General features: G+C 48.3%; 1 protein-coding gene across 4 annotated transcripts; it reads left to right on the top strand.

Annotated features, from left to right (window-relative positions):
* Positions 1-256: 256 nt before the first annotated feature.
* Positions 257-21494, top strand: HEPH (hephaestin). 4 transcript variants are annotated; one of them, XM_032701821.1, is made up of 21 exons: positions 257-370; positions 3017-3213; positions 5282-5526; positions 6077-6289; positions 6825-7004; positions 7342-7596; positions 8147-8315; positions 9503-9642; positions 10505-10636; positions 10801-11012; positions 12279-12429; positions 12740-12952; positions 13294-13504; positions 13767-13906; positions 14832-14963; positions 15891-15997; positions 16744-16969; positions 18414-18553; positions 18921-19083; positions 19794-19826; positions 20566-21494. In XM_032701821.1, the coding sequence occupies exons 2-21, from the start codon at positions 3053-3055 to the stop codon at positions 20808-20810; spliced, it is 3468 nt and encodes a 1155-aa protein (XP_032557712.1). In that variant the 5' UTR covers positions 257-370; positions 3017-3052; the 3' UTR covers positions 20811-21494. The 4 variants fall into 4 exon arrangements, with proteins under 4 accessions (XP_032557712.1, XP_032557715.1, XP_032557713.1 ...); XM_032701822.1 differs by lacking the exon at positions 257-370 and adding an exon at positions 1451-1471 and having other exon boundaries at positions 20566-21051; XM_032701824.1 differs by lacking the exons at positions 18921-19083; positions 19794-19826; positions 20566-21494 and adding an exon at positions 18096-18138 and having other exon boundaries at positions 288-370; positions 18414-18526.
* Positions 21495-22884: the final 1390 nt, after the last annotated feature.

The raw sequence follows: 22884 nt of genomic DNA, 5'->3' as shown, positions 1-22884 counted from the left end.
CCCGGCCCGGCCCCCCCCCGGCGCCGCCCGCCGCCTGCCCGGGGCTCCCCGGGGCTGCTCGGGGCTGCTCGGGGCTCCCCGGGGCTCCCCGCACCGGCGGACGAGCCCTGGGCGGGGCGGGCAGGTGCGAACGCGGACAGTGCTCCGCGCGTGCGGCCGGGGCGCTCCCGCAGGTGCGGGGCGGGGCAGCCCGGCCCCCACGGTGGGCGGACGGTGCGGGAGCGGGCGGTGCTGCGGGGCGGGGACTGCCGGGGCGGGGTGGGTTCGGTCCGCCTGCGGAGGCAGCGCCCCTTTGTCCCGCCCGGGTTCGTCCCCGCCGGTGCTCCCGCGTCCCGCTCCGCAGCCCCGTCGAGCCGCGTCCCGCCCGCACGTAAGGGACGAGCCGCCCCCTGCCTTCCCTCGGTGCTTTCCCTTCGCTCTCGGACAGGAGTTTTCCTGCAGTCCGGTGTTGGGGAACGGCCCCGCAGCGCCCACGCGGATCAGATGGGAGCTGCGTCCCACCAGCCCCACTGGAGTCTCATTTCCGTTCGTTCGTGATCCCTGTGCTGTTGGGGACCCGGCAAAGGGCAGTCCTGGGGGGAGGGTTCTGCTGTAAAATGCAAGATTCAGGGATGAATGTAATACAAAGTTTGGGTTGGTTTTGGTTTTGTTTCCTTTTTTTTTTTTTTATCCCTTAATCAAGGCATATATTATTATCATCAAAGAAAAATTGAAAAAAATATTTTGAAAAGAATTTAAGGTTTTGGACCACCTTCACCTTGCACTAGTCGAGTAAATGGTGATTAGCCACTGGGAGGGGAATGTGAGCACAGACTCAGTCTCAGTTTTTGCATCTGCATTCAGGGATGCATTTTGCTGTACCGTAGAATTGCCTCAGAGGTGAGTACAGTGTCGTGGTTAAGCTCTAGCCAGAGCCCACGTGGGACTCTTTTAAAGAATCAGTAGGACTGTCTCAAAGACTTGCCCTTGACTATTTTCAGTACCAGAGGACACCACAGAGCACTTAGAATGCCAGGACTTCTGGCCGTTTGATGGGTGCTGTGGTGCTGCCGCACGGAGCAGGGGCTGTGCCATGCAGGAATAGTGGGCTGGTGCAGGGGGTTTGTCTCCATCCCCATTTTTCACAACCAGCTTTGAGAGCTGCTGTTCACCCTTGTTGTAAGGTCTGAGCTCTGCCCTTTCCTGGGATGTGGTACTGCCTGCATAAACCATTGAGATGGGAGAACACAAAGACCAGCCCGCACTGGCTCCCTGGGCTCGGTGGCTCCCAGGCCTTGAGGAGGCCACCCCGTGTACTTTGCCCTGCACTGACACGAAGGCCACAGCTTGGGCTGATGAGTCAGGAGCATCCCCTGCCCTTCCCTCGGGCGTGTGCCGGCGGGGGGGGGGCAGGTTCCGGGCTGAGGGCTGGCAACGCTGGCTGTTTCCTTCTGCGCTGCCTTTTGCTGGTCTGCCGTGTGAAACAGCACAGGTACAGCTTTCTGAAGCCCTTCCTTTGAATCCTCCTTATTGGCACAGAGTGGATCAGAGCAAGTATTTCACCTCCCCGTGATCAGTGGTGGGTCCTGGAGCAGCAGTAGCAGGGAATAAGGATGGTGTGTGGCGGTGGGGCTCAGCCAGTGATGCCGTTGTCCTCACACTGCTGGGGCCACGGGGAAGGGGCTGCTCTGTATCTGAGCTTCTTAGGTGTGTGACTATGAGTTTCTGAAAGGGAGTTGCTTTGTCTCAACTTCTCAATTTAATGACTATCTGGAATCAGCAATACTTGATTATCATTAGCTTCTGAGAACAGCACAGCACGTTTGAAAATCAGAAATGAAGCTTTGAAAGCTGTCTAGTCCATTGCTGTGCACTGTGGTTGAATCCTGTCTGTTGGGTATCAGATGTGGTAAGAGGTTTCAAAGCTGCTATGTGCTATGCTGGCTGAAAGCTTACAGAATATCCAGCTTTGCTGCAGATAAACCTGATATATTCATGTTGCTGTTACAAAGATGGGGAGAATAAGTAATGACAGTCTCTTTATGAAAAAACCTTTGTTTGCTATGGTGTTGCGTCACTATCCCCTTCTGTATGAAATTAAGGAAAACTGAGTCCTTGAGCTTTTTTGTTAGGTCATGTTTCTCATTCTCTTGCTTTCTGTTTCTCTCTGCTGAACATGCTCTGAGTTGCTGTTATGTGTCTGAAGAGCTGGACATCTGGTTTAGGTACAGTTTGATTGCTGGTTACATCCAGCTTTGTTTAGGGTATCACTGGATAAGACCTTTCTTAAGCGTTTCATCTGTTCTAACCCTTCCTTATCCTTTGGTGTAATTCTACTGTCCCATATTGCATCAGCTTCTCCTTATACAGGTGGCTTTTTGAACCTGTATTGGCAGAACTGTATTTTGATGATTTCAGACAGTTTCCCCAACTTTCCCCCAAATCTCTTCAGAGTATTTCTGGTGCTTGATCACACCAAGCTTGATGTCAATTGGAAGTATTATGAGTAAGCTACTTTGTGGTCATAATCGTGGAGAAAACATTTAATGGAACAAAAAGCAAAAAAAGCCTTGTGCAGCCTGTTTGAGATGTACTCCTGGGTTACAGAGAACTGCTCTGTAAGGTCCATCTTTAACGAAGTTAAAATTTAAAATTACTTGATAGTGACTAAACTGTACTTCCTCAGGTGACTTAGAATAGAGAGATCTTGGTGGGAGTTTAAAATATACAGATATGTACTCAGGACTCTTTCCCTGAGCTTTGTATGTGGACCTGTAAGATGGTTGGGAACATCAGCAGCGGTGAAAAGAGGGTTAATCAAACTATTATGAGAGCAGCACATTTGGTATTGGGGGCTCATTAGCAAGGCACGATCTCTACCCACCTTGTGCATTAATTCTGTTATGGAGTGATTTCCTTCTTGGATAACAATCCCAATAGGACTTACACCTGATTTCTTCATGCCCTCTCAAAATGTCCAGTACCTTCAACCTAGGTGATCATATTCTGTTTCATTGTCTTTGTTTTCCCAAAACAGGTGAAACCTCCAAAAGCACTTTCCCTTCAGGCTGTGATGGGATTGGTCTGGTGGTTGCTGCTCTGTGTCCCCACGCTGTCACCCATAATTGCTGAGGGTGTGACACGAGTCTATTACCTGGGGATCCACGAGGTGGACTGGAACTATGCTCCAACAGGGAGGAATGTGCTCGCTAACCAGAGTGTTGCTCATAACAGGTATGTTTGGCTCTAAGAGAATTTAATCTGGGACTGGCTTCAAATTGTCATTTGACGTGTAATTTTTTGCAAGGATTTTGGGGCATCTGAGCAAGCAAGAGATTTACTGATAGATTCTGATCTTTATGAGCTTAATGTTTAACTAGTTTTGTCATAGGAACATAGAACCTGTGTCAGTGGGAAAAGGAATGGTCAGTCTGAAGCATCCAGAGCCCATACACTGGAGGGAAGTGTACAGAAAACAAACACAGAACAGAACATAGAGCAGTTTGTTCTAAAATAGTGCAGATTGTGCAATGCTCTGCCCTGAGGTTTCATTTTGCTTAGTTCCAGCTGGTGATCAGCTTGTGTATCCTGAGGCAGGATGACTTTTCATCGTGATGTGAATGACTTCACAGAGACAGCTTTTTTGTTTCAATGGAATTTCAAGCCTTAGACTTAATGGAACTTCCTGCATGAGATTTTGTTTGAAAAATATTTTTGTTTTTCTTGCGAAAGTAAATCTGGAAACTGCTATAATTACTTTGAGTCATTACAAAAACAGGTTTTGGTTTTAGTTTTCAAAGCACCAAACTTTTTTCTTTGATGGGTGGGGTTTTTTTGTGTGTGGTTTGTTTTGTTGTTTAATAGCTTTCCAAAGAATTTTGAAGGCAATTGTGCTTTTTCTGCCACCCTCATTTTCTGTGGCGAATAGCCGGTATTTCTTGACCTGCTCTCAGTCCTTAACCCCATCATAATAACTACCACTCGGGTTTATCTTTCAGAACCAGCACAGCAGGAAGAGGAGGGGTTCACAGAAACATGAGAGTCTGTCAGTTCAGCTTGGAAAAGTCTCTGTTCTCTGGAGATGCTGTATAGATGTAAATTAGTTCACAGGAAACCCCCAAAAATTCAGGGTTAATAAAGATGTTATCACTGATTCCTGAAGTGATAGTAAATGCAGTGGTTTTTGTTTGCTTTCTCTCATAACACATGAAGAAAAGGAAATAAAATTCAGGGCTGTTGAACTTAAAAGGAATTCAAAAACTGTTCTGTCGCTGCAAACAATTAGCTAATGGGACTTCTTTGTACAGTGATTGCAGAAATGAAATTGCTGCCAATTAGAAAGGGATGTGATGTCAATATGAACAACAGAGGTAGTAAAATATTTGAAGAAATTTTGTTGGGAAGAAATGGACTGTGTGGGGAAAGACTCAGATCTGCAAAATGAATTGTGAATTAACTTAAACTCTTTGCAGATGATGGCTGCAGGGCTGACTTGGCAAAGGGCTGAGCTCTGGATTGTGTAGCTACAGCCCAGCCCTGCACCTTTTTGAATGAAGAGGGCAATGCGTAATGTCTCGGTCTCAACTGTTCATGCTCTGAGACGTGTGTTAGAGTTTGCCTCCCTTCCAGGTCTGTTCTGCTGCTGTGGTGTTTGATCCAACGGGGGAAGTTGGGGGAGTGACCTCAGCTCTCATTTAGGCTGGTTCCACCAATACCTGTACCGTGATTCATCTCTTATCTGTTAAGAATTAGCCATGAAGAACAAATATGCTCATGAGTTGAACTTTAGTACCTGTATGAGGTTTTAACTCTGGAAGCTGGTTACGTGCTGGGTACGTACCTGCCTGACTCATCTGTCATTCTGCAAGGAATTCAGAATCTGTTAAGGAGAAAATAATCTTTCAGACTATCAATTTTGGCCAGAGAGCTCAGGAAACTTCCTCCCTGCTTTCGGATTTAGCTGCAAAGGCCAAAAAGGAATTGAAGTGAGTTTCTCAGAGCCCAGTGAAGGCTGAAGCAGGCATGAGAAAGGTCCTTCCTGCAACACCCACATGGGATTGTCAGGGAATAACCACCCTTCCTATTCTTTGTTCGTAGGGCACAATTCAGGGGTGCACTTTTTGTCCATTGATGAAGAGCTGAGGTTGAGGTTGTGACCATGCAGAGGTGGCTTAGAGCATCCCAGGGTCCTCTAATGCCCAAGTTTTTAGCTGTACCTGGGAAAGTGAAGTGTCAGCATCACTGTACTGTGTTATCAACCAGCTGTTGGATATAATGATGCCTTTCCCTTTGAATTTAACAGCCAGGCCGCAGCATTCCTCCAGCCTGGGAAAGACAGGGTGGGAAGCACGTACAAGAAATCTGTCTATAAGCAATACATGGACTCCACGTACACCACTGAGATCCCCAAGCCTGGCTGGCTGGGGTTCCTTGGGCCTGTCATCCGAGCAGAAGTGGGAGATACCCTTAAAGTACACCTAAAAAATTTTGCTACTCGACCGTATACAATCCATCCTCATGGTGTTTTCTACGAGAAGGACTCCGAAGGTAAATGAGCCACTGCCATCACAGAGACAGATTTTACTCACTGGGAACTTAGGAGTATGTGTGGAGGAGAGCTGTCTGTAAAGCCCCAGCTGGAAAGCAACTGCACTTGGTTGGTGTTGGGTTAGCAGGGTCAGGGGACTGTGAGTAGTTTTCTGACTTGCACATTACAGTACACGCTCCAGGCTTCTTGGTTTTAGAAGAACTTCCAAAACACTGATTAACCCTAGAGATTGTAAAGAGGCTGACTGTGGGGGCACAGTGCAGAATTGAAGGCAAAGTAGCACTAGGCAGAATGGAAATAATCTTGCTGACTCTGTGCTGCCCATTTTTACTGGGCAAGTTGCCTTACAGTGGCTCTGTGCCTCAGTGTCTTTTGAGGGAGTGATGATTAAACACTATTTCAGCCTTGGAATGGTGAGTCTCACTTTGAAATCTGCTACCCAAGTACATACATCCAGGTCTGTTGAGTGAGGGTGGCTCAGTAGAAGGTTACACGTGTGGGCATCTCGGCTCTTCTTGAATGGATGTTGTGATTGCTCAATTGTTCCAGGATCCCTGTATCCCGATATGTCCCCCCAGGATCAGAAGAAGGATGATGCTGTTTTCCCAGGAGGGAATTACACCTATACTTGGACTGTCCCTGAAGATCACAGCCCAACTGCTGATGACCCAAACTGCTTGACCTGGATCTACCACTCTCATATTGATGCACCAAGGGACATTGCATCTGGATTGATTGGGCCATTACTTACATGTAAAAAAGGTAAAAAAACCATGAAAAAGCAGCTGAGGGCTGCAGTTTTGTAGTGTAAAGGTTTTGTGGTGACATGAATAAGGATAGGTTGTGAAGATACTCTGGTGGGCATCTCCCAGCTTCAGGGGAAAATCAGCTTGGTTAGAGAAGACAGTACTTGTGTTCTAGCAGGGTTCTGGTCATTGTGTTGTCTTTATCTATTGCTGGCGGGGCAGATGAGCTTGCAGGCCTCTTGATCTAAGAGAGCTGCTTGAATCCATGTTAAATGCAGGACTCTTGTCCAAGATATAGTTTGTGTATTAAAAATATGGTGACTGATTTCAGCAGGATTGAGAAGACTGAAGGTGTTGCAGCGGAGCCATTCAGTGGCAGAGCCGCTTGGGAGAGAGAACTGTATTGGCAGGGGTATATTGGAAAAGGGTGAGGATGGTGGGAAAGCATCTGCCTCCAATTCATGTAACAAGTGTGTCTCTGCTATTGCTGTTTTAGTCTTGCCTGATGTATGATTTTTCTGCATTCATTCTTCTCTCTCCTTTTCCCCCAGGAATACTGACTGGCAGCTCTCAAAGACGCCAGGATGTGGATGTTGATTTCTTTCTGATGTTCAGTGTGGTGGATGAGAACCTAAGCTGGTACCTGGATGAGAACATAGCATCATTCTGCAAAGATCCTGGCTCTGTAGACAAAGAAGATGAGGAATTCCAGGAGAGCAACAAAATGCATGGTCAGTGTCAGTTTTGTGAGGCCACTGACTCTGCCAAGACACTCAAGGATGTCAGTGCTCTGGGATCTGCTCTGAGATCATGTGCTGAGCAAATGTCACAGGGATGGGGCAACAACTTCAGAAAAAGGAAGTATCATTTTGATTTAATCTTTGGCTTGAGTGAGCTTTTATACCCTTCGTTTTAGGAATGAGCTGTGGAGCTAGGCTCTCCAAAACAGAAGAGGAGGATGAGTTCTGGTTAGGTGCATTCTCCCATTATGTCTGTGCTGTGACCTGCTGGTAGGAGCTTTGAAAGCCCCTTTTCTGCTCTCTGATTCTGGCTTGTTTGGTTTTGCAGCTATTAATGGTTATGTGTTTGGCAACCTCCCTGAACTGACGATGTGTGCTGGGGATGATGTTTCATGGCACCTCTTCGGGATGGGAAATGAAATTGATGTTCATACAGCCTTCTTCCATGGAGCAACACTCAATATCCGAGGCCACAGGACAGACGTAGCCAGCCTCTTCCCAGCCACTTTTGTTACAGCAGACATGATCCCCAGTAACCCTGGGAGATGGCTGCTGAGCTGCCAGGTCAATGATCACATACAAGGTAAGGCAGAAGGTGGAATATGACCTGGACTCTGTGTCGTCTGTTTTTTCTGTCAGTGTGGTCCTGTGATGTACAGTGTAGCTGGGGACAGTGCCTTGGGCATGAAAACATCCCCAGATGAGTGGGTTACTCCTTGTCTTGTATAAAGTGGAGGGGGCTGATTATTAATGTGTAGGGCAGCCTTGGTGAGGGTGATTTGTACCAGAGTATGATGTTCCACATTTGGTACAGCTGAAAGCTGAGATGAGGCAGTGCCTTAAGAGCTCTGGTCCCTGTAAGGGGTGCTTGCATGGTAGAGCTGAGGGCAGCAGAAGGCTCCAGTCACTCTCTATCTATACTTCCATAGCATCCAATACCTAAGGTTGGAAGCTCTGCTCACTGACAAACTCCTTACTGTGGGAACTACCTACTCTCCTTCCCGCCTCCACGTGCCTTTTGAAGCAGCAGAGGGAAGGAGTCCAGTTGGTGGTGGGAAGGTGGGACTGTGTCCGTTGGCCATCGGAGAGGGGCTGAGGGGGCTGATTGTGCATGTCCTCCATGTCTTGGACAGCTGGAATGGGAGCACTCTATGAAGTCCGGCCCTGTTCTCGGCAAGCTCTGCCATCCACCCTGGGAGGGCGAGTTCGGAAATACTACATAGCTGCCAAGGAAGTGCAATGGGACTACGGACCCTCAGGGCTCGAGCAGAGCAGTGGGAAGCGGCTGAGTGAGGCAGGCAGGTAAGCGAGAGGCTGATGAGTTTGGGCAGTGTTTGGGGGCTCTGGCCTGTGTCAGGAAGCCCGTTCAGGAAAACGTGGAATTTTTTTCTTTTCAAAATACATGCTTGCAATTCACATGAAGTACATTTCCTGGGAAGGCAGATCACCCTGTCTGGAAAGGGAGGCTGCTGTAGCCACCACACTGAGCAGTACAGGTACCTCGGGCCTTCCCGTGGGCAGCTGTGTGGCACAGCCATACCCACAGGCAGCAGGAGTCCTGGCAGAGGTACAACATGAGCTGTCATGTTTGCCTCTGGGCTTCATTTCTGCTTGCTGTGCCTGACCTAGGAACAGATCTTTGTATTTAAGGAATGGTTCAAAAAGCCCCTGATGCAGCTGACGCAGGTGGCAGAGCTGGCCTGTGGATGGGCCTCAGGGTGGCCTTGCTGCAGGAAGCAATTTCTAGGAAATCAAATGCAGGGACCTGGGTGGCAGCCCTCTATTCCGTGATCAAGTGGCTGTGATAGCAGTTGGTGAGAGGTTTCCCCTTCAGGCTTTGGCTAACTGAAACAGAAATTCCTCTCCCTCCGCTCCCTTCCCTGGGAAGCTGCTGGAAAGGATATACCTCATTCAGATGGAGAAGGAGAAATACAGAGCAGTTAATTATTTACCCAGTGCTGTGCAGCAACTTTGCAGACCTTAGAACTGAAAGCTCTTTAGACCTGTGAGCTGACATTGTAACTGTGCTGCCTCTCCTGCAAGGTTTACTATGTCTGTGTTTGGCGAGGGTGTTGGCAGAGGAAATAAATCTCTTTACAGCTGTTTATTTTAGCTATGATTGTGGCCGTCCCCTGGGCTGTTTATGACCTCTAAAGAGCTTGGTCTTTTAGCACTGCCTTCCCACTGACTCCTTTACACATCTTATGAAGAGGTGCTGATCACAGCTGTGCCAGTGAACCTGGCAGGTTCAGCTGGGAGCCACAGGTGCTCTCTGAACATGCAAGTGGACAAGTCTGTAGGGATAAAAAAGCTTTGAAGAGTTGAAGGTGTGCTGGTTCCAAACTAGAGGTGCTGTCCGTGTCTGAAATGCTGCTTGATTTGGAGATGTTGCTGGTCTTGCCAGAGGGAGGTGGAGGGGGAGCAGGGGAACATGACTGAATTTTTTTTTTTTCTTATCAAATAACCTGACATTTGTTTTTTGCATTTAGCCCTGCTGAGCAGTATTTCAAGCGTAGCCTGTACCGCATTGGGGGTGTCTACTGGAAGGCAAAGTATGTAGAGTACACTGATGAGAGCTTCCGTGAGGAAAAGCAGCAATCAGAAGAAGAGAAACACCTTGGAATACTTGGTGAGAATCATCCAGGAACACAAATCCTCTGTCAGTGTTGGTGAGAAGGATGCTGATGCTGGGAGTGCCAGTTAGCTATACCCGCCTTCTTGTTTTGGGGGGCACAGAGGTGCTTCAGAACAGTCACAGTTGTGAGAGCGAGTGGGACAGGCGAAGGTGGGAGGTGGTAGAACAGACAGAATCGCTTCAGAGCTGATTCTTAAGGTATCTGAGGGACACAGTGTAGTATTTATGACTAAAGCTAAACAGGTCACAGCAGTAGCTCCTGGTTAACATGTTTTTGACTGAGTCCCTTCAAAGCCTGCTGCAAACCCCATGTTCTCACAGAGACCTCTCCTGAGTGGTCTCTGTCACAGCCAAGTGTGCACATAGAGGCAGCCTGGCTCCTCAGCCCCTTCTGTGTCCTTGGGATGCTCTGGACCCAGGGCAGGTCAGGGGCTGGTGGGGATAGGCATGGTAAAGGCTTGGCGTTCCTCTCTGGCTGGCTGGGGCAGGGGCTCACAGACTGTGGTGAGCTTGGAGCATCTCACATCTCTGAGGCACACGTGTCGGGAGGCTGAGGGGGCCTTGTGTAGTGGGAGAGAGACATGGGCCTTTCCCGAAGGCATTCCAGCACATCTGGCTGTTCTGTTACTCCCCCTGTGAAGGCCTGACACCTCTGAGTTCTCCCGCAGACCCAAAGTGCTTTCAGATGACCCTTGGCAGTCCCTGCTCCCGCTGAGCTCCCTTCAGCAGCCAGGGCACCCACCAGCTCTCCTCCTTAGCCCCTGCAGCCTGGGGGAAGGTGCCACGGCTGCTTTGGTTTGCCTGGTGGCCTGGGGAGGTGCTCTGTTGCTGATCTGTTCTCTCTGCTATTTTCTAGGTCCAGTGATCAAAGCTGAAGTTGGAGACACCATCCTCGTGACATTTTTTAACAAAGCTTCCTGGCCCTTCAGCATCCAGCCACACGGAGTGTCCTACGGAAAGGCGTGGGAAGGGATGTGGTACCATGACGGTTGGTGGATCCCTTTTCTTGAGTACACCCACATCACCCTTCAGAGATGCTGGGTGTTTTGGTGACATGAACAAAGTAAAGCCTGCTATGAATGTAGCTGGTGAGAAGGTTTTGCTGAGGTTTTGCAGGACCTCAGGAATAATCCAGTAATCCCTGTTTTAAAGGCCTGTCCCAGAATGGGATGTCTGTGGCACCACTGCACAACTTCACATACCGCTGGACTGTGCCCAGGCACGTGGGGCCCACGGCCAGCGACCCTCCCTGCCTCACCTGGATGTACAGCTCAGCTGTGAACCCTGTCAAAGACTCCAGCTCAGGCTTAGTGGGGCCTCTGCTCATCTGCCAGCCAGGCACTTTGGATGACAACAACAAACAGGTAAAGGGGTTTATCTGCCTTGCTCCTACCAGATTCTTTGCTTTCATGTAGAGAAGGAAAGTGTCAGCAAAACACTAGGGAACGTAATGAAAACAAATATGCAACAGTGAAAGTCCAGGAGAGTCAAATCAAAGCCATGGGTCAGGTTAATGCTGGGACAGCTGGTGCCTAGGTCTAGCCTGGGAAAGGCCAGTAGTGTTCTGGGCTCCCAAGGGCTGCCCTCAAAATGGTTTCTGAGCTCTGCTTTAAGTTCATAGATGAACTTGGCTAAACAATTGTAACTTGGAACAGTTACCTTATAGGTAACTCTTGTCCTGAGGCTTGCGTAGCAGGCTGCTTTCAGAGAGATGTGGAATACTCGTTGCAATCCCAGAAACATTGACAAGACTTTCACTTACAGGTGTTTTACTTGGGTGGTACAATGCTTTGTTTGATACAGTCCTTTGTTTGGATGAGCCTTGTTTATTCTGCAAGAGAAGTTCGTTTTCAAGCAGAGCTGACCACAAAAAAGCATGTGAAAATCCATGTCAGTCTTTATGCTTTTGATGAAGGAGGGGTGAAATCTGAACTTCCTCTTGGAATTTCACTCAGGGATAGTCCATTCCTGGAAATAAGTCTGGGGAAGATAGTAAATTGATATCTGGGGGAGATGCCAGACAGATGAGCAGAGAGAGGGCCTTGTTGTGAAAGAAGCAGGCGGCACATAAACCAGCACTGGGAATTGCTTCACCTTCTTGGCAGGCCAGGTGCCTTAGTACTGCTGGGAACAGTGACACCAGAGCGAGAGTCTGGACACCACCAGGATGTTCTTTTAGTGAGGAAACACCATGTTTTGGAGTGCATTTTGTAGGAGAATTAACACTTGAAGGGATTTAGGGTAATTAAAAAAAGCCCTAATTCCAGCCTGTGGTAGGAGGCAGGAGGGGTGGGGTGTGTTCATCAGCAGCCTCGTGTCTGGGCTCTGGTCTCAGGACTGGTTTGCACTGACACCTAAATTTATGGCTGAGGGGGAAGGGGGCAATGACTTCATGCCCTTGGCTGAGTTTTGATCAGTTTATTCATTGAAGTGTCATGGAAAATGCAAAAGTGGTGCCTTTTGTGAAATAAAAGAGGAACATTCAACATGAATAAAGGGACAGAGTCCTGGCCCTCAATGAGCCAGGTTTTAAGGTAAAGGGGGACACAAGAGCCAGGCAAGACAGCTTTAACTCTAAGGGTAGTTATTTGGTGTGTTTTAAAAATTAACAGCCATCATTGTAATTATAGAAAGGGATCGACAGAGAATTTTACCTTCTCTTCAGTGTGTTTGATGAGAACCTCAGCTGGTATTTAAATGCCAACATAAAGTACTACTTGAGAATGGAAGAGACATCTGTAAAGAAGGATGATGGCTTCAAGGAATCCAACAGGATGCATGGTATGGTTGGATGCTGCTCTGTGGCAGCAGGGATGAACTTGCAAAGCATGGGGTGATGCTCACCTAAAGGCTGAGCTGGGTGCTGGAGGGGCTGTGTGGTCTTGGCCTGGAATCAAACCAGCCTGGAGGCAGCAGGTGGGGTGTGGACAAGCAGCCCAGCTGTCTGGGGAACCCTGTGCTGAGTGTACTCAGGGGTGAATTGCAAAGAAACTACCCTTCCTTCCCATGCCAGGCCTGTTCTTTGTATGCACAAAATGAACCTCGTGGCTGATACCTGCCTGCAGAGAGTTAATCGCTTTCTCCTTTGCAGCCATCAATGGATTTATGTTTGGTAACTTGCCTGGGCTGGATATGTGTGATGGAGACAAAGTGTCCTGGCACCTCCTGGGCTTGGGCAGCGAAGCGGATGTGCACGGAGCTGTGTTCCAGGGAAACACCCTGCAGATGAACGGCATGCGCAGAGATTCAGCCAATCTGTTCCCCCACACGTTTGCCACTGCCTTCATGCAGCCAGATAACAGTGGTGAGTGCCTGCACAGCTGCCCAGGCAGATGGAAGGGTCTCCCATTGTGGTATTTGCCCCTGTGGCAGATTCTCTAGCACGGTGTCAACTCTTACAGGATGAGCTGTGCTTCACATGATTATTGTGTAAGAAAGCTTCCTGCGACGATTTTTGTGTAGGACTTTGTCGTGCCATTCCTTCTTGGTTTCTCTAGTGACTCCTTTTAACCTTGACCTGTGGCAACCAAGCTCCCTAAACACCACACAGATACACCCAGCACGTACTGACACTGGCTGGCAAAGCACCTGTTTCCTGGAATCTTCAAAAGCAACTGATTTCTTTGCTCATCCTGCCTCCCTCAGGGACTTTTGAGATCTACTGCCAGACGAGCAATCACTACCAGTATGGGATGAGGGAACAGTATGTCGTTTCCAAGTGTGGAAAGAGGGATCCTGCTCCTTCCCGTCGGTACACAGGAGTGCGGACGTACTACCTCGCGGCGGAGGAGGTGGTGTGGGACTACGCGCCCGACCGGAGCTGGGAGAGGGAGCGGCACAACCACTCTGAAGAGAGGTAGAGCCCAGCTTTTGGGGAAACCTGTGGCAGTATCCCAGCAGACCCTGATGGAACCTGTTGGGTGTCTTGGCCAGCTTGTGACCTGGTGCATGTGCTGGTGGTGCTGCTGATGGGAGCGCAGCCCTCCGAGTCATTGTGCTCTCCCTTGCAGCCAAAGCTGGCTCTGGGAAATCCCTTCAGCTGTGGACCCCCTGCCACAGCTTAGTTGCTTACTCCCTGTGAGGTTTTGTGTATTCAGCACTCATTCTGCATTTTTCAGCTACGCCGACGTGTTTCTGAGCAACGAGAACGGACTGCTCGGCTCCAGGTACAAGAAAGCAGTTTACAGGGAGTACATGGATGGCACTTTCCAGACCCCCAAGGCCAGGAAAAGTGGTGACGAACACCTAGGGATCCTGGGTAAGGATGTGTGTAGAGGGTATACCTTCTGCTCACACAGCAATGGGACTGGGGCTCTAGAGCTGCAGTGGCTCGGGGCAGTAATCTGAGAGCCCATTGAATGTTTAGGCATCTGCTGTGTATGCAAGTGAGGAGAAATTGGGACTGTCTCCTACCCACGGCTGCCAGCTTTGGAGACAACAGTTAGAAGGGTCCTAAGCACAGCTTGTAGGAAAACCTGGGCTCTCCTGCCTGCCTTTGCACCAGCATTCTCTCATGGCTCAGGCAAAGCATGTTTCACAGCTACCTTTTTCTGACTGGGGGACAGAAACAACCACTGGCTTCTGGAGAGGGGACTGAGACATGGAGGGGAAAATTTGTAGCTGTGAGAAATGCAGGACAAGGCAGGACAAGGCAAATGCACTTCCCAAGGCAGCCTTGGGAAGTGGAGGAGCATGTTGCAGGGACTAATCAAAGTCTGCGGAGACCCAGTTCTGTTTTTACTGTGTTACAAACCCAAGGCTGTAAGTGGTGGTAGGGCAGCCAGGGTGAGGCAGCAGCTGCCACTCAAAATAGGCTGCAGCTCTGATTTGTGACATTGTCAGGCCAGGTTGAATATTACCACATTTTTTGAAACCAACAGCAAGGGATGATCAATATGTTGTGACACTTAGAACAACAGTATTCAGAAATCAAGCCTTAGTTGTGCTGGGCCCAGTTTAGATGTGTAATCACCTTCATTGCCCTCACTGTGAAACTCAGTCCAGTTTCCTAAGGCTTGGATTGGGACTGACGTCCAATTCTCTTTTTGGGAAGTAGAGAAGAGGGAGGGGAACATCATAAATATTATAAGGTAATATCTCCGGGGAGATGTTGAGGTGGGAGTATCCCGGGAGATGTGCTAATGGATTTTGCTGGTCTCAGCATTTGTTCTTGCTCTCTCAAGGTCCTTTTCTGTGGGCGGAAGTGGGCGAGATTCTCAACGTGGTGTTCAAGAACAACGCCTCTCGGCCCTACTCCGTGCACGCACACGGGGTGCTGGAGCCGCACGCAGGGCAGCCCCAAGTGGCAAACCCCGGTAGGTCCCTGTCTCCAGTTTCCCTCTGTGGGCTGGCACAGCTGATTTTAGCCCAGAGCCTGACTGGCTTACTTAAGTAGCCTCAGATGTCCTGATTTTTCTTATGACAGAGAACTGGAACTGAACAGTAACTGGTCTTTCAGGTCCAGCATGGTTTTGGTGGTACCATTTGTGTGGGAATGACAGCCTTGGGAGTTCACATTCTGCTCAGACTTCTAGGATAAGTGTATGACAGAGTTCTGTGTGCACCTTTATTCCCCCACACTGAGTGTGGTCTGTCTGGGAGAAGGAGAAGGTGGTGGCAGGTGACAGCTTAGCCAGTCCTTAGTAGCCATGGCATGGGGGAAGCCTGCTCCTCTTCTTTGGGGGATGTATGAGCACAATAGTATGAAAAAGCAGAAATGCACAATTGCTTGCCAGGATCAGACTGAAATTGCCACTTTGTTTCACGATACAGATGCCAATGTGTGTAATTTTTGATCCTCTCCAAATTGCCCAAGCTGTTCAAGCCACAGCCAGGCTATCACCTGGGTCATGTCTTTCTGCAATGGATTGCTAATGTGCAAAAGAGTAATTTTAAAAACCAATTTGAACGAGCATCATAAATACACTTCAAGAATAGGAAAGATCACCTCAAGCCCCATCTGAATGAAGAGAGGTGGAACTTCCATGGCCAGGTCCAGTCTCAAAGGCAGCAGATAAACCTGAGTTGTGCTGGTACCAGACAGTGTGTGCATCCTGTGACCCCTCTGCCTTGCTGCAAGAGAGGAGCTTCTACTCTGCTTTCAGGTTTGGGGAAGGAAGATGAAATATCTGAAAAACAGAATTGAATCTGGACTTTGGAGGCAGGATTTTCTTTTTCTATCTTGCTTTGCTGTTGCTCGGTGAGTGGGTGTGTCACCTGGTGTGATGTGCTCTGTCCCTCAGGTGACATTGTGACATACCGGTGGGAAGTTCCTGAGAGATCTGGTCCAGGGCCAAATGATTCAGCCTGTGTTCCTTGGATCTACTACTCCGCAGTGGACACAGTAAAGGTAAAATAGAAGTTAGAGCCAGAAAAGCCCAATTAGACCAGTTTTTTACCCCATCTAGAAAACAGTGTGAGTTGGGTACAATTTAGAGATTGGTCCAGCCAAGAGGTGGAACCACTTGGTAACACGTCCAGTGTTCTCCTGGGAGAGGAAATCTTCCAAATTTGTCCTGATGTTTGTCCTTATTTTTTCCTAACAAACCTTCATAAAACAATTCCACTGTCTCCTTGCCACTAACCTTCCTTCAGTTATTTGCAGGATATTAGAACATCTCCTTGTCAGTCATGGTTTCTATTGGTGAGAGCCCTAGGGCTGATCTAGAAAGGCAGAAATTATCCGAACTGAGGTCTCATGGATAAAGCAGGAAGATTTGACTGTTGCTAGAATTGATTGTCATAGTACTGATTTCACAGGAGATAAAACCTGGAGGATCCTGCAATAAACCATCACATTCAACCCAGAAATAATTGCCTTTTTATCTCAAATTGCAGATGTTTTTGCAGTCACAGAGTGGAGAATGTCTTGATACCATTCGTGTTTACGACTTTTAGATTTACACTTGTAAGAGCATCAATGGTTCCTGTGTTTCGGTGGCTGATGCTCTCCAACAAGGCTGCTTGCACAGCAGCACCAGGTTTTTTAAGTGGGGTGATGCAGGAACAGAAAATGATTGTTGAAAGGCAAAGAGCTGCGTACAAAAGAGGGTGAGAAGGTCCTTGCCTCAGAGATTTCTCCTTCCTTCTGACTAGGATATGTACAGTGGGCTGATCGGGCCCCTGAAGGTCTGCCGGAGAGGGGCCCTGCGGTCCGATGGCACCAGGAAGGATGTAAAGAGGGAGTTTGCTCTGCTGTTCCTGGTCTTTGATGAAAATCAGTCCTGGTACTTGGAGGAGAATGTGGAACATTACAGTAAGGGAAATCACAAGGAGATCAGCCTGATGGATGAGAAATTTGTGGAAAGCAACAAAATGCACGGTAATGCCGGTCGGTGTTAACTCTGCAGCCTCTCTAAGTAGTCAGCCACCCAAAACCCAGGAGCCTGACTCCCGGTGAATGTCCTCATCCTTTTCCCTTATCAGTGGCACAAACAGAATTAAACTGTCTGCTCTCAATATTGCAGCACATCTACAGCCCAAATCTTTGATCTGCAGCGAGGGCTGATCATTGTGACTGACCCTGTCAGGAGGAATACAACATCCAGGCCAGAGAGGTTAATCTCCGATGTGTCTGAGTGACTCAGGAAAGGAAATAAAATCAAACATGAAATTAACTTATCAGACTAATTTAATTCTGTTTGTCTCAGGGACCATCAGAATGTTAGATTTCAAATTAATTTTCTGAGCTATGTGGCTGCAATACATGGCTCAGCTGTGTTAGCTAATTATCAAAAAGCTATTTCTACCATGACAGGATGAACATATTTTTCTAAATTAGCATGTTATTTATGTTAGGGGTTTTTTGATATTATATCTGGATCTATCTATTCTCAGCAAAACAGGTCCCTTAGCAGTTGTGGAGATAAGAGTAGTGAGGAGTGGCATTATGTGTGCTGACATTACTACTGGTTTTGTATGGCTGAGATAAAGACTCTCCAAATACACGTGTCCATGAAGGTGTAATTGTTAACCCGGTATTACAGCTAGCAGAACCAGCAGGCTGAAGTTGGATGCTTGTTTGAGGCTACACAAAGTGCCTGTGGGAGATCTGGGAGTAAAACCCTGGTGCTCTGCCCTTAGACCCTGTCTCTTTCCATCCTGTTCCTTCTGTTGTCATCTGAGCATGAAAATGGAAGTCTGTGTGTGCCATGGCAGTCAGCTAACTCACTGTTTGGATTCCTTTCCTGTGTGTGCAGTCACAGCAGGATTCCTTCCAGCTGTGCTACTTGAGAGATAAAGTCCTGCCATGCAGGGATTTTACAAGTGGTTGGAGTGTGATGTGTGGCCAGGCTGAGGCACAGCAGCCCAGGGCTGCCCGCTGGCAGGATTTACCCCTCGTCATTGTTCACCGAGGGAGGTGCTCGGACATTTGGGGGTATGTAGGTATATACATGTTTCTCCATCACTGGGCTAAGGAGGCCGTTTTTATGCATCTTGACTTCTAGAGGCAACCACTTCTGCTGGCTGACTGCAGGTTTACAGCAAGAGGTAGTTTTTGAGATTTATTTGAGCTGAGCTACAGCATGGCCTTGGGTGTGAGTCACTTTTCCTGGCTGTAAGCAGAGTGGAGAAGTAGCTGAGCTGGGGAGAGACTGCCAAACTCTTGGGGGACTGTCATGTGGGGAACACTAACTGCTGATGCACTGGTGGCTTTATGAGCTTTGTTGCCTGTAACTTGCCCTGCATGTTCTTCCTCTGAGGTAGTGCAGCACCTTTACCATTTCACTAACAGCCTTTTCCCCTTTGTGTTATTTACTGCACAGCAATCAATGGCAGGCTCTATGCCAACTTGCCTGGGCTGACCATGTACCAGGGAGAGCGGGTGAACTGGTACTTGCTGGGAATGGGTCAGGAGATTGATGTCCACACAGTCCATTTTCATGCTGAGACCTTCATATACAAGGTAAGAACATCTGCTGACAGTAAAGCTGATATCAGCACTTTTGCTTTACTCTGGACTTGAATTTTTTGAATGACTCCACAGCAGTTTCACCCAGCTAGGAAAGGGATGTGGTTTTACACATCACAATCTGACTCCCTGAACCTCTCTGTTGTGCTGAGATGTCCAGCTTAATTCTTGTTAGGGTTAGGCATTACCAGATTGTGTTTGCTTTCCCAGCTGCAGCCCTGGAGTTGCTTTCTGAAAGCTTTTTTTTTTTTTTTTTTTTTGAGCTTTAAAAAGCTGAAGAAGTCCCTAGTGACACTGGCAGAGTTTTCCTCCTGAGAAGATGCAGGGAGCACTGCAGCTAATGGCCTCTCTTCTCTGACAGAATGGCAAAAGCTATAGAGCAGATGTTGTAGATCTGTTCCCTGGGACCTTTGAAATGGTGGAGATGCTGGTTGGGAACCCTGGGACGTGGCTTCTTCACTGTCATGTGTCTGACCATATCCACGCTGGGATGGAGATCCTCTTCACCGTCCTGCCTAGAGCAGGTAGGGAGCTTTCACTGTTACTGTAAAACATCCAGCAGCACTTTCTGCTACAGCTGCAAAATTCTGAGTGTTTGCATCACATGTACAATGCCCTTACATACCATAAACAGCCAGGTAATGGAGCAGTTAATTACTTAAGTATAGTTAATTTAGGATGTTCCCTTTGAATATCTTAATACCTGGAGCTGGAGTTAATAACAACTTGTTTTCTGGATTTTACATTGCCTATGTTGTTATTGTGAGTTTGATTTTAGCTTGTATCAGAGATGCAACATTCAGCCCTCAGCTAGTAATTGTTCTAAGAGCTGGAAGGTGCTCAGAGGTGAGTGTCACTCAGTACTGGGTTTGGCTGTGATGGAGTCCACATGGTGATATGGTTTTAGATTTGTTACCAATCTAAAGAGCTGTGAAGGCCCCGGTGGTTCAGCTGTGGGTGACCAGTGCCTGCCCAGTGTCAGTGTCATCTGTATTTCTTCCTCAGCACTTTTCTTTCAAAGGCTGGGAAGGGCTGCGGGACGGGGGCTGCCTCTGAAGCAGGCGATACATGTTCTTGTCTCATGTGGAGAGGGAAAACCCTGACAGGAGAAAAGAAAACCTGCAAGCCCTGGAAACCAGGCTGCCTCTGGATCGGATCCTCACCAGATGTGCCCTGTTTGGAGCTCTGCCTGCTCAGCCCAACACCTTCTCACCCTCCTTTTGTTTCCTTTCAGAGTCGGAGCTGGAAGTCGAGAGTGTTGCTGCAGGTATGGTGTGGACAGCACTGCCAAACCCTGTCTGTGCAAGGGGGAGAGGCAGATTCCTCAGCAGCACAGAGCTTTGGATCGTACAAGGGGAGGGAGGAGCACACACAGCAGCCACAGCCTCTGCTCTGCCAACCTGGCAGCACCTCAGCCCAAGGCCTGGCTGCGATGGATAGCGGGGAGAGCTCCAGGCTGCTTTGTTTATCTGCCTGCCAAATGTCTGTGCCCTGGGATAGAATTAAGGAAGTTGGGCTGGTTAGGCTTGTTTGTTTGTGTTAGGTGGAAAAGTTTAGAGGCCTCGCCCCCTGTTGTGCCTGCTGTGTGTGGATTCAGCTTAGTAGCAGAGTGTGAGCTTAGGAACTGGCAGAGACTCAGAGGGTGTTGAAGGAGAGTGCCTGAGATGAGTTGCCCACCTGTCTTGGACTGTCAGTGACTCTGTGGTTTAGGGAAGTTTCACCATCACCATTACAAGCTGAAGGGATGGAGTCAGCATGAAACAAGCACATTTGCCTTCTGCTCTGATATTCCCCTGAGAAAAGAGCCCAAGCAGGTGCCTGGGTTTTTTTGGGTGTTGTAAAGGACAGATGTGAGAAGACATTTGATTGAACAGCACCAGCAGTAGATACAATCCATTTGAAATTTTCTGTGTAAAAGTCTGAGTAGTTTAGGGTGGTGGTTTATTTTCCTGATTTTTCATATTTCTTCACAACTCATTGATAAGATCTTATTGTTTGTCTCTCAGGGTTGCCATATGAGGATGAGGATGAGTTCCAGAAGATCATGCTTTTTGGATCTAAGGTGGCCCAAGGGCAGATAGAGGCCACAATCATCGCTCTGGCTGTTGTAGGGGTCCTGCTGCTCCTGGCCACCAGCATCCTCCTGGGAGCTGTCATCCATCTCGAGAGGCAAAAGAGGTTACGACGCAATCGGAGATCCATCCTGGATGACGGATTCAAACTCATGTCTCAAAAGAATCCAGGGCTCTAAAAGCCACGTACAAACATTGGGCTGTGTGATTGGAGCAGGGGCTGGATCCTTGTCCACAGAAAAGATTTTGGGGCATCATTTCAATTGTGCACTGTACTTCTAGAAGCTGAGGTGGGGAAGCTGGAACCCTGACTTCTTCATATTCTTTACAGAGAGGGTGCTCAGCCATTGGAATGGGCTGCCCAGGGAAGTGGTGGATTCTCCATCCCTGGAGGTTTTTAAGATGAGACTGGATGTGACATCAGTGCCATGGGCTGGGAGCCATGGTGGTAGTGGGTCAGGGGTTGGACTCAATGATCTCAGAGGTCCCTTCCAACTCGGCTCATTTTATGATTCTATGATATATCCTTCTCAGCCCTTTGTAAAGAAAATGTCTGTCCCGGAGGCATCCAAGGGCCCTTTGAACTGACTGAAGACAAGTAACAAGTGAAAAAGGTCCTTCTTAAATACTCCTCTTCCCCAAGAAAGAAGGGAGACATTTTCTTCTCTCCAGAACAACTCCACTTGGTCTTTCCTAGCAGACTAGCTCAGGCCCCATTCCAGTCTTGCTCCATTGCCAGAACTGAGTTGGGAATTGTCTCCCAAAAAACTGTGAGCCATTAAAGTAATTAATGTAAAGGGGGGGAGGTAATATTTTTAGTTTTGTGAATCAATTAAGAATACAGAAGAGAAATTGTTAATTTAGAGTTGGATTGCTGTTTTTTGATGAGCAAGTGGGCCGACACAAATTCAGGGTAGTGCATGTCATGGTGAGTGCCCCATCAAGGACCATGACAAGAGCTGTGCCTCACTGTCAGCCTTGCTGTGACATGTCCTTCAGCCTCCCTGCAAGCCCTGGGGTGCCTTTGGATTGGGGTCAGGCACCTCCTACTCCCTGTTCTCTCTGCCACAGCTGCCTGCCAGGGGCCAGGGTGGGTGGTGGGACTAACCTCTGTGGCCCACCCCGTGGGCTGTGGTAGCCATCCTCCAGTGGCAGCCATGCCCACTTACATCACTGTCACATTGCCCTGTGGGCCAAGAACTGAGCAGTTCCCTATGAAACATCTGTCTTTGGCTCACTCCCCTGAATTCCCACTATCAAAATGGATGCAGGTTAGTGCTTACATATTTCTGTGCCTGGTTTTAAAGTGGAAAGAGCATAAAAAATCTGTTCTGAGTGGCTTTCAGAGGCAATTAAAGCAGCTAAATGTAATGACAAGGGACTGCTGGGGGCTCTTTAGGTATAACAGCACTGTTTTCTTCAGAACAATAGTTATCACATATTTAATCATGTTCAATTCATACTGGATCCCTGCATATTTCCAGCTGCCTTTTCCTTTGGCAGTGAGGACAAAGCTCATTAATTTTCTTTCATTACACTTCATTAAACCTGGTGAGAGGCTGGATGGCTGTTGAGCATCCATATTCAGAGCATTCTTTGCTCAGATTCAGTCCTGGTTTAGCTGCTGCTGCAAAACAGAGGTTTCCAAGCCCATCAGTCTGTGGGGAATTTAGAAGCTATGGCATCAGAAATAAGAACCAAGAAGGAAGCCTTTATTTTATTTTTTTCACCATGGACTTGTTAAAAAATAGATCAAAAAGGTTTGGAGCCTGCACTGAGACAGAGGAGTGAGAGTAAATGTATTCCCTTGCTTCAGGGCAGCAGAACGGGGGAGTTGCCCTTCCTGCAGCTCTGCAGCCCGTGCCCAGCCTGGGGTTTGGGTGCTGGCCCCAAGCGGGGTAGCACAGGGCCAGGAGCTGGATTTCACACATTCCTCAAGGAGCAGGCTTCCAAAATTTCCTCCAATTTTTTGGGCCAGGTGGACCCTCAGAGGCAGAGATCTCCTCTCTAGTCAGGTTGTGAGAAGCCCTGGGGCCCATGCCCTGGAGGAGGCTGCAGCTGAGTGGCTCTGGTGAAGAGCTTGTCCTGTGACAACCGATTCCTCCCCAGACCGAGAGAACTCAAGGGAATGCTTTGGACAAAACAGAAACAGATCATTTTGCTAGAAGTTTCTGTTGCAATAAACTGTGTTAAAGAACAATTTATGAGCAAGTTCACAGCTGCCTCTACTCAGGAGTTGGCTCTCCCAGCTGC

Source organism: Chiroxiphia lanceolata, chromosome 14, assembly GCF_009829145.1.
Source record: "Chiroxiphia lanceolata isolate bChiLan1 chromosome 14, bChiLan1.pri, whole genome shotgun sequence".
Classification (NCBI taxonomy): Eukaryota; Metazoa; Chordata; class Aves; order Passeriformes; family Pipridae; genus Chiroxiphia; species Chiroxiphia lanceolata.
Note: the sequence above shows the minus strand (reverse complement) of the source record. Positions and strands in the feature narration are given on the sequence as shown.

What these genes read in the sequence shown, in the direction of transcription:
- HEPH (XM_032701821.1), top strand. Translation starts at nt 3,053, where the DNA reads ATGGGATTGGTCTGGTGGTTGCTGCTCTGTGTCCCCACGCTGTCACCC. An exon ending in GGAATCCAACAGGATGCATG is followed by an intron (nt 12,430 to 12,739) that starts GTATGGTTGGAT and finishes TCTCCTTTGCAG; the next exon opens with CCATCAATGGATTTATGTTT. An exon ending in GCCCCAAGTGGCAAACCCCG is followed by an intron (nt 14,964 to 15,890) that starts GTAGGTCCCTGT and finishes TCTGTCCCTCAG; the next exon opens with GTGACATTGTGACATACCGG.